Here is a 10,713-nt window from a genome sequence, read left to right as displayed (position 1 = left end):
GAATACGTTGGTGCACCTCTTGGGCCTGACGTTTGTACGCATCCTCTTTTTCACGAGTCTTGGCCAACTTAGCGCGATCGGCCATGTGACGAAGGGCTCTGAAGACCGGGATCCTCATCGACTCGATGTATGCGGCAGGCGCCAAGGCTTCCTCCGCTTCTTCTGGCACTCGTCCGCTGACATCACCGAAGAGCTGCCGAATCGGCGAGGCATCTTCTACCAATCGGCCGATGTCTCCTTGAAGAAGAGATCGGATGCTGGTAAGCTTGGATCGGACGTCGTCGGGGATGGAGCTCAAGGTGACCTGGCGGGAGGCGACTTCTTCGTCGTCGGAGAGGGCAACCGCAAAAGAGAAGAGGCTGTTGTAAGGGGTGTCCTGTTCCTGGAAATAATGAAGAAGAAAAATAAATCGGCTGATGGTGATAGCAAATCGGCTAAATAAAGTTGAAAGATTTCTTACCTCTTTGAATCGGATTTCTTCAAGCTGCATTTGGGAAGCCGTCATCCTCGGTTCGGGGGCTGGTGCCATGGGTTCATCAGAGGAAGAAGACTCCACGATGATATGCGCTGTACTTGGACCAGCTTCCTGAGAGGGGACCAGCGGTTAAGGGGCGCTTGGTGTACCGATGACCTGTGTCAGAAGGTTGAATAAGCACATTATGCAAATACTAAGGGAATCGGTAAAATAGTGTTATACCTCAACGGATGGAAGCAGGGGCGCATCGATGGCCGATTGGGTTGCTGCCGATTGTTGTGTGTCCATAGGGGTAATCTGTGCAGTCTAAGATAAGAAGGATTAATATCGAAACAACAATCGGAAGGGTTAAACATAAGTTTACCTGCACGGCCTCTAACAGCAGTGATGCGGTGGCTGCCCAGCTTGCGCGACGATTTGAGTGTCGATCTCTTTGGTAGCTTGAGGGGGTGGTGCGGCCGAAGTCTCTGCCGATACGAGTGTGGGAGGATCCGCCGATTCTATACGGGCCCGGACTCGGCGACTGGTCTTCTTGGTGACCTTTTTCTGCGCTTGCTTCGATCGGCCGGCAATTACGTCCACTGAAGGGGCGTCATAGCCGATAAGAGGAAAAGTGGTGTATGGATGATGATCTTCTATTAGCCGACCACTCCGGCTGTGTGTTGGGGGGACACGGTTCTCGGACTGAAACAATAGCAAAACGTTGGTGTTCAGCTGCGTTGATAAAAGAATCAAAAATCGGCTAAGGAAAAATACCTCGGCGTTTGGGTCGATGTTGGCTGGGTCCAGGAGATTGCAGTATGCCGATGCGGAGTTGCAGAAATGGAATTGTTTCCATTCGGCCCACCAAAGCTTGAATGGCTGGACAGCGAAGGGAGCTACTATCCAGTTGTTCAAGTTAATAGTGGTGGAGTCTGGGATCCGGTCTCGCAGCCAATTGTAGTCCAGACCTGTTGTGAGCCCATCTCTGAACTTGGCTCAGCCAGCAAAATATACTTGAATCGGCAGCTGACCCATGCCGAGTTGACGTGCTGCAGCAGAGGGATTGTAGAACTCATATGTAGGAGCATCTTTCCCTAAAAAGAAGTTGGCTGGCAGGATTCCCGGTTTGATTAACTCATCGGTGAGGTACTCATCGAATCGGCCAGTGGTCGAGTCGAAGCAAGTGAGGAGTTCGAAGATTGGGTCATCTCGCCGATAAGGAAACCAGACGGTTGCATCTTCATTAAAGCCGTTGTAAAAGCATCGGAAGTACTCGGCCACTTTTGTAGCAGAGTACAGGCAACCCGGGAAGGCCGACGCCGCTTCACCAAAAGATGTGCATCGGCGTCGAGCAGTGGGATCTTCTGCCGATTCAATGTTGGGGAACGTCATGTGTTCCACCCCTGCTGAGAGATCTTGCTCATATACAGGTTCAACCACAAATTGATGAACCACCAGGGTCCGCCTGGATTTCCAATCGGCTCCCCCTTGGAAAGTTTGGTGCCGATTTGGTGGAGCATGTGGTAGGCCGCCCCTAGAAAGTGTTTTCCAAGAGGAACAGGGGTTCCCACCGATAGTGCTTCGGCTAGAGCCTGGGTGTTGGTTGATGGGCCGGCTTCTCTTCCGCAAAAGAAATGTTTTTCCAACCACATCATTAAGAAGGCCGTGTGTTCCCTGTTCTCAACAGACCCGGCCCTTTTGTTGCATCTGATAAATCCTTTCCACCCGCCGATTCCTCTCGTGTCCAGCCGATGCGATGTTGCGGCTAAGAGGTGGAAAGGTGTGTCCGGGGAGGAGATGTCAAGGCCGGTCAGCAGAACCACATCGGCCAATGTGGGGGTCATAGGTCCATGCCCAAACAAGAATGCATTGAGGGCATCAGACCAAAAGTAAGAGGCTGCTATCACCAATGGTTCATTTCCCTCCATCTGGGACAAAGACAGGTTGATGCATTGGCCGATTTTGAGCTCGTCCCATTGGACCCTCTTCGGTTCGGCTATCCGTTGGTACCACTCCCTCCAACCAGGGGTTTCATTCGGCCAAGACCTAAAGGTGTCCAAACAGTGATCCAGGTCCATGTTGGATTGTTTGAAGGGGATTCTGTGGGTTTCTAAATTGATGAGCTCTGTTGGATCTGAGTTCCCCATGGGTCCGAGACAGATAAGGCCAGGATTTCTCGTAAGATGGATAGTGATGCGATGTCTAACCGCCTAAAAAGGAAAGGGGGTGCAAAAGTAAGAAATAGATCTAAAGTAAATGCATTGCCGATAGAGGAAGGATTCGGTAATAACCTCTGGGATGAAGTTCCTTGTAGTCGGCGTGACCGCCGGTGCAGCTGCGGCCGCTATTGGGATCGCCATTGGGATCTCCGATGAAGCTCCTTCTTCTGATGACGGAGCCACCACCGTCGTTACTTCCGCCGGAGGCGCCATTTCTGGAGCATCGCGCGCGGGAGAGTTGCCTGAAGGTGCCGCCATTGGAGGGGAGGAGGAAAAGCGACAGGAAGATGGCGCTAGGGAGCTTCGGAGCTAAGGGAAAGTGCTGGAGGAAGAAGAAGGCTCGCGCGCGCTGAGGAAGAAGGACGTGAGCTCGAAAAGGAGGCGCGGGGTGAACTGATATTTAAAGGGTGCCTGATGAAGGGTAAAAATAGAATTTTTACCGCGCCGGCGTTTCGAGTTTTTCGGGAGTAGTGGTTGTCGTGAGCGCCCGTTTTGAAAAGATTGCAATCATCAGCTGGAAGACCGCGAAACGGAAGGATATTTTCATTGCAGCTGTTTCGGAGGGGAAGTTGAAAAGAATTTCGAAGTAAAAGACTATGTTTTACTCCGAAACTGGGGGGCGTGTGTTGACGCCAGATTTCGTCACAAGTAAAATCGGCGCCAGGAGAAGAGGAAATGGGAAGGTACAGTAGAATACAGGGGTGACAGTTGGAAATCGGCCGAAATGGCGCTACAGTTAGAAATCGGTTGGTTGGCGCTACAGTCCAAGATCGGTCGATGCTACAGTACAGGATCGGCCGATGGATACCCTTGGGGTTTGGATCGGACACGCCTGGTTCCCGATCGGTTACCCTTTACCGATAAGAAATCGGCCGATTAGGAGGTTGGAATAATTGGGCTGGTATGGGCTTGGAAAGAAGCAGAAGGATGAAGAGGAAATCAGCCCATGAAGCGTATAATAACCAACCTAGTACGAATCGTACTTGTAAATATTCGTTTTCTATTTGAATTAGGGATAGAGTTCTAGTCAGATAAGGAGTCATCTGTACGGGGCTATAAATAGCTACCTTTGTAGATCTGTAATCATCAACTACTCAATACAACCAATTACTATTTCCTCGCACTTACTTTCAAGCAGGCGACTTCGCCAAATACTTTCTTCTTTTTCACGAGTTCGTACTGGTTGGCAGGGCTGCATCAACTTGACCTCCGGCCGATCTTGTAAGTTCCGTTTATCGAGTAAATTCTAAGCTTTAACTTCGGGCGCATCGCTGTTGTTTCGTTTAGATTTATTCACTAGTTATCGATATTTACTAGAATCGTAGGTTTTACCTATTTTTCTAGTTTTATCATCAGTTATCCAGCTAGGAATCGGCAGTTTCAGCTTCTCTCACATTTTGCTGTTTAATTTACTTATTCTACGCATAGCCGATTAGATCTGTTCCTAGTAGTAGCCGATTAGATCTGTTCCTAGTGTTGCTATTGTAGCGTTGTACCGATTACTTCAATTAGTCGTCGATTCACGCTGCCTGATAATCGGCTGCTTCATACCCGATTTCTTTATTACGGCAAATCGGCCGATTCGCTGATAAGCTCCCTCGAGATCGGAAATTTAGCCGATCGCGACTTTTGGATCTGACACGTATTCTTCCTTGCCAATCAACAGGTCAGATTGGCTGGCACGCCGCGCGAACCGCACCAGGGCAATCACCCGAACAGGAGTTAAGCAGATTCTCCCGGGTCGTGTGTCAGACGCTGGGGATACGGTTGACCGATTTCTAGCGCCAACAACAGGACCAATATCAAAAGCGGGCCACTAATTTGGACCAAATATTTTCCAACCTCACTGGGGAGATGGATTCTTCTATTCACTTAGTGTTTCTTATTATAAAATGTAAGTTATTTATAGTTTTATTTGAAGTCAAACTTCACCGAGTTAAATATTTATAATATCGAATAAATACAGTATCAACATACATAATCCATGTGGATTTGACGAAGCTAATTTGATATCGCAGATATTGACGTATACTTACAATATTGATCTTTTACTACAAGCCGATTTAAAAAAAAAGGAAAAAAAAAGGCTTATAGCACAGCATGTAGTGTGCTCGAGGGCATACCAATTTGCATATAATCGTTTGAGATTATTGCTGACCACGGTTGCCTCGCGGTGACACATGCTTGCCGGCGAGTCCTTATGAGTCTGGTCGGGTTTCGGCAGCGATGTGGCACTAAAGCGTACTAGACTTGAGCCGTTACTAGTCCCATACAGGAAAAGAAATATTGCTTTTCCTCTCTCAAGGAAAAAGAGAAAACATTGCTTTATGAATAACGGCCCAAGTCTATTTTTTTGTGCGTGTATGTGGGTAGTAACGGCCCATGGTGTTCTTTTTTTGTGTGTGAGCACTAACGGCCCAGGTAGAGAGGTCTTGGTAAGCTCGTCTTGGGCCGCTACTGCGGTACTACTCATGGTATTCTTTGTGAGTAAGCACAGTTTTTATGAAATAAGTGGTTAGCACAGTTTTGTGCAGCAGTTAAATGAACACGCGTAACTCGGATCGGATGTGCAGAACCAGTTTTGCCGGGACATAAAAAAAAAGACTCTCCATTAGCACAGTTGACACAACACAACTATGAAGGGACGGAGCAGTCCGTCCCCGAGCTAAGGTGGTGTTTTGTTTCACAGACTAAAGTTTAGTTCATGTCACATTAAATATTTAGATATTAATTAGGAGTATTAAATATATATTAATTACAAAATTAATTGTACATGTCGAGACTAATTCGCGAGATGAATCTATTAAGCCTAATTAATTCATGATTAGCACATATTAACTGTAGTATCACATTGTCGAATCATGAACTAATTAGGCTTAATAGATTCATCACGCGAATTAGCATCTATGCAATTAGTTTTATAATTAGCTTATACTTAATCCTCCTAATTAGTATATAAATATTTGACGTGACATTAACTGAATTTTAATCCGCGGAACAAACACCGCTTAAAAGAAAAGAAAATAAGTCATATGTCCGTGTGCTAGGGATCTTTGGACTCGTGATTTGGAGTCCTGGGCTCAACACCCCGGGTGGGTGTGTGGCTGGCCACCATGCTCTCTCCTCGATCTTGTGGTCAAAAACAGGCGACGACGTACGCCCAGTCTCCTACCGCATGCGTCGTCGTCTACGAGTCGTCGTCCGACGGCGCCGGTGTCGCCGAATCCTCGGCAGCTACCTTCATCACGGCCTCCCTCAGCGACGCCTCGTCGAATTCGCCCGCCTGCATCCAACACACATCCCAATACATGTTATTAACAATGTCAGTGACTAGCTATACTACCTCGTCAGCTTGAGACCGTACACAGGCCAAATTTCTTATTACAATCGACAGAAACAGGAGAGAATTGAACAAGAAGATGAAGAGAGTTCTTTTTTTTCACGGCGTGGTGAGTAATAATTCGATCGAAAGGTACAGTAAGCGATCAGCCGGTCGAGTCAAGGTCATCAAAACCGGCCGGGCCTGGGGGCTATCTCTGTCAGTCCATCCATGCTGTTGTCCAGAGCGAAGCTGCTAGTTGCAGATCGGCGAGAAGACATGGTCAGCTGCGGTCGCGTTGCTGGCCTGGGCAGCGATAGATCGATGGAGAGAGCTAGCGATTGCTAAACTGGTGATGCGCAGAGGCTGATAATCCGCGGAATCTCGCTGGAGAAACCGGTGCCGGATTGGATCATTGCTGCTCACCGGTGGGCGGTGGCTGATGCCCGCGGCGTCATCTAGGGGGACCGGCGGCCGGCCGGGCGGTCAAGGTTTTCCGGTCCTGGGAGGAGGAGTTGTTGACGGTTGATCTTTCGCCGGCGGCCTGTTGAGGCCCACGGCCGTCGTCGCTGTGGGGTGGAAGCATGTGCCCGGGGATAGGCTAGTCCCTTTGACTTTGACCAAGATTGCCGCCAACTTCCCTTGTCCGGTCCGCGAGGGAGAAGGGACAAAGAAAGCTATAGCTGCATCCAGGCTCAGATCAAAGACTCGGCTACTTCTTCCTTCATTTGGAGCTAGCTTCTTTCAAGTGTACCGGTAGCGAGCAGCAAACAGAGCCAATATACTCCTACGTTATACTTTCTATAGATCGTTTTAACTTTTTTTATCTTAACTTTTTTAGTTCATAGATATATTTATAATTATAAAAAATAAGTCAAAACAACTTACAATACAAGAAAGAGAGATTGACTACGTGGATGAGAATGATCCTCTCCTACAAGAAATGACACTTTAGCTGCTTAAAATCTTAGTTTTGGATCTTATGGGAGGATAGGTGAGATCGGTTGGAGCGAGGCCGGTGTCGCCAACCAGGTTCGAGACTTCCGAGTCCTACTCAATTCGAAACGAGCTTTTCAAATGGAATGGTACCCAAATCACGAAAAGTTTAATTTTGAATTTGAGGCCAGCAAATGTAACCATATACGAACGTTGTGTGATGACACGGTGGTGCGTTTATTGATTTCATACATACCGTTGCTCGCAGCGTAAAGGTGGCGTGGGCGGCAGCGCCATCGCCCGGCCGCCTGGCGTCGACGGCAACCACCGTGAAGCGCCCCATCTCCTTGATCACGGCCAGCGCACGGGCCACCAGCTCGGCCACGTCGCCGTGCGCGGCCCGCGCCTCCACCCGCACGGTGACCTCCCGCCCGGCCACCGCTGACGACGACGACGACGATGCCGAGGCAGCGGCGCCGCTGGCGGCGGTCACGTGGACTTGCCCTACCCTCTCTGACGTGCCGCCGCTCAGCCCCTGAAGCACCACCACTTCTTGTTGCTCCGACGAGGAGTAGTAGGGCCGCTCCTTCCAGCCGCCGCCGCCGCCGCCGCCGCCGCCATTGGCGTGCTGGTGAGCTCGGCTCTCCAGGCTTCGGTTCCTCGCCTCGAGGTCGGCGATCTGGGCTACCAGGATGTTCATGTAGTCCAGCGTCTTGGCCAGGACCGTGGCCTTGTCTTTCTACATTGTGAATAAAATGCACAAAACAAATTTAGGTGTAGTTAAGAGTACAGCAAAAAGTATATAAGCACACCAAATAGCAAGTAAAATAAAATTAAACACGTAATATTTCATGCAGGATGCAAGCTGTTGTATGAACAAATGCATGGATTTAGAGTCTTTTTGTTGCAAAGCTGAACTCGCAATTGTGCAAATTTAGTGTTAACATGTAGTCTTACTGTCTTAGTGCTGATGAGTGTGAGCGTGTTCGTTTCAGCTACTGCTGCTGCTGTTGCTGCCGCTTTTAGTTCAATGCTATAGTACTTTTGTATAGGTAGGATGCAGCTGCAGCCGCAGCAATAGCTCAAGCGAGCAGAGCCTGTATGTGTTGATGGTTAATCAAGCAGTAAGCATCGTAGTCGATAAATACCTTTGATCCCGGAGGCAGCAACCCCCTGAGCGCCTCGAAGCTCTCGTTGAGCCTCTCCCGCCGCCGCCGCTCCGATATCATATGGTTGAGCTGGCTGCTCGTCGGTGCCGCCGGCGTGTCCTCCTCTTCCTCCTGCGCCTGCTGCGCCATCGCAGTAGCGCCTCCGGTGCGCTCCCGGCTGAACCTGAGCATGTGCATCCTCCTCAGGATCGAGATGCCCATCTTGATCATCCGCTGCCCGGGCGCGCCCGGCGGCCGCCACGGCACCCTCGGCGCCAGCGCCGCGTTGTATGCCCGGAACGCCGTCGTCGTCGTGCCCCGCCGCCGCGGCCACCGGCGCGCGCCGTGGTGGTGGTGGTTTCCCGGAGGAGGCGCCGCCGTCGACGTGGACGGATGAGTCGTCGGCAGCGCCGAGGACGAGGAGGCGGAGATGACGGCCAGCATGGCCTCCGCCATCGCGGCGTCGTCGGCGTCGGGGCTCGGGAAATGGAGACGGCCGCCGTGCCGGCTGAATGGTGACGCGAGCGGCGGGCGCGGGTGGTGGAGCGGAGGCGCCGGCGCCTGCCGTTCTGGTCCTGACGACGGCGTGGCGACCGGCGGCGGCGTGACGGGCAGCGTGCGGAGCAGCGACGTCGAGCCCTCGGCCGCCGGGCTCCCCACGGAGACGGACGGAAGCGAGGAGGACGGCGACGACGGCCGCGTTGGCGGGAGCTGGAGCAGCTCCTCGAGCAGCGACTGCTGGAAGAAGTCCTCCGAGAAAACCTGATGCAAGCTCGACTCGAGGCTCATGGGCGACCCGCCGCTTGCCGGAGTGGACATGCCGACCTCGATCTCGCCGCTTTCGCATCCCATGAAGGCCGCCATCTGCGCATTAACAACAGCAACCGAACTCGATGATCATACCATCATCATCTAGAGAAATTCGATGATCAAATAGCTCGCATGCGGTCATATATGATCATACACACTCGTAAGATGACGAAATTACAAACCTTAATGCCAGCTTCCTGAAACATCACAATTAAGCGAATTAACAAGCACCTCTTTTTTTGCGGATTAATAGATCGAATAGAATTGCCATGTGTGTAATGCCACAGAAAACACGGCCGGGGACGTGCACTGACCTCGTAGAATTGCTGCTGCACCGGCAGCGACGCCGAGGCGGTGAGGTCGTTCGCCGGCAGCTCCATGAACGCGCGGCCGTCCTTGTACGCCCACCCCGGCACGCACCTGCACGCACACAGAGTCGTCGTCAAGCCATGTCCCGAAATGCAAGGTGGTCGTCGATGGCATGCATGTCGATGATGCGTACGCACCCGCTCACGGCGGCGCAGAGCGACCCCTGGTACGCGTCGAAGAGTGCGCGCACCCGGCGGGCGGTGGCGTCACCGCGGCAGCTGGCTCCGCCGCCGTCGCAGAGCCATGCGTCCAGGCAGCACAACAACCGACCGCTGCAAATGCATTGCCGTCCACTTGGTAAATCCAACCCAGCCCATGCAGATTATGCACGCATTGCACGACGACACAGCAGCAGAAAGACAGGTACGTACCTGGTGGCCGCCGGCGAGGAAGACGAAGCCGCCGCCGCCGCCGCCGCCGGCTGGGAAGCAGGGAGTGCCGCCCAGGCGCAGAGGTAGGCGCAGCCGGGGACGCGCGCCGCCGCCCGCTGGAGGATGCGCAGCCGGGACTCCTGGCCGATCACGAAGAGCGTGTCCATCAGCCGAGGACGGCGACAGCGAGGTAAGGCGAGGAGCTCGCCATGGCTGGCTTGCCGGCTTCTCGATGGCTGCTCTCGATTGAGTTGGTCGTCGCTGCCGCCGATCGATCGGCCGGTATATATATAGACATGGGTGGGTGGGGACGAGGGCGATGGATACAAGTGTGTATGCGTGGGCGTGCGTGCACTTGCGCCCTGTGTGTATGTCAGTGAGGCGGAAAAGTAGTAGGGTTCGTAGTGCGACGGATGGAGGATCGGAGGGGGAAGGTGAGGTTGGCGAGCTCGGAGGGCACGGATGGATGGATGGCGGGGGTGGGGTCGTCGAGGGGGTTGAAAAGTAGTCTGGCGCGCGCGGCTCGGGGGGCAAGATGACGACGCCACCCCACCAAACAGCAAGTCGTTGAAAGGTCCACGGTTGGGTTGGCTGGTGAGTGTTGCGAGTGAGATGTGCTTGGTAAAGGGTCAAACAAGGTGGCAAGGATGGGGGCTCTTTTGTGAAAACCTTGTACCGCAACTTGCATTCTGCAGTCTTTTGATGATGGTGATATTTCAAATATTCAATTATATATGTCCTGATATATGTGAATGGCGGACGACATTAATATGTGGGCAGTAACGCGATAAAGATATTTTTCCATATATGGCTCACACTTAATCTACCTGTCATATATCAATCGTTGAATAAACAAATGTGTATATATGATTTTAGTTTTGACCTCAATAACGAGGGGTGCCAATGAAAATTTGTCATGGATGTAATAAGTACAGATGGTTTTAGAAAATATAGATTTTGATGGGAATATTATTGTCTATGGGCCAAAGTATGTAATTACATTTTAGAAAATTACATTGTGAAGGTTAGAAGTGATCTCAGCTATGTTTTAGCTCAATTAACTCGTCGCCACTTTTTAAAAAAA

The 10,713-nt window shown here is 51.4% G+C and overlaps 1 protein-coding gene across 2 annotated transcripts; it reads right to left on the bottom strand.

Moving 5' to 3' along the window:
• Positions 1 to 5,614: 5,614 nt before the first annotated feature.
• LOC101766666 (putative transcription factor bHLH041) lies at positions 5,615 to 9,303 on the bottom strand. Of its 2 annotated transcripts, XM_022823349.1 has the most exons (5): positions 9,204 to 9,295; positions 9,072 to 9,086; positions 8,080 to 8,943; positions 7,188 to 7,670; positions 5,615 to 5,959 (listed from the first exon to the last, which is right to left on the bottom strand). In XM_022823349.1, exons 1-5 carry the CDS (start codon positions 9,267 to 9,269, stop codon positions 5,864 to 5,866), a joined length of 1,524 nt encoding a protein of 507 aa, XP_022679084.1. In that variant the 5' UTR covers positions 9,270 to 9,295; the 3' UTR covers positions 5,615 to 5,863. The 2 variants fall into 2 exon arrangements, with proteins under 2 accessions (XP_022679084.1, XP_022679086.1); XM_022823351.1 differs by lacking the exon at positions 9,072 to 9,086 and having other exon boundaries at positions 9,204 to 9,303.
• Between the last annotated feature and the right edge of the window lie 1,410 nt (positions 9,304 to 10,713).

This window comes from Setaria italica, chromosome I (genome assembly GCF_000263155.2).
Source record: "Setaria italica strain Yugu1 chromosome I, Setaria_italica_v2.0, whole genome shotgun sequence".
In the NCBI taxonomy this organism is placed as follows: Eukaryota; Viridiplantae; Streptophyta; class Magnoliopsida; order Poales; family Poaceae; genus Setaria; species Setaria italica.
Note: the sequence above shows the minus strand (reverse complement) of the source record. Positions and strands in the feature narration are given on the sequence as shown.

Coding starts and splice junctions, on each gene's coding strand:
- LOC101766666 (XM_022823349.1), bottom strand. CDS start 9,269: ATGGAGCTGCCGGCGAACGACCTCACCGCCTCGGCGTCGCTGCCGGTG. Junction 7,671..8,079: donor TGCTGCCTCCGGGATCAAAG/GTATTTATCGAC, acceptor TTCACAATGTAG/AAAGACAAGGCCACGGTCCT. Junction 5,960..7,187: donor CCTTTACGCTGCGAGCAACG/GTATGTATGAAA, acceptor TGTTGGATGCAG/GCGGGCGAATTCGACGAGGC.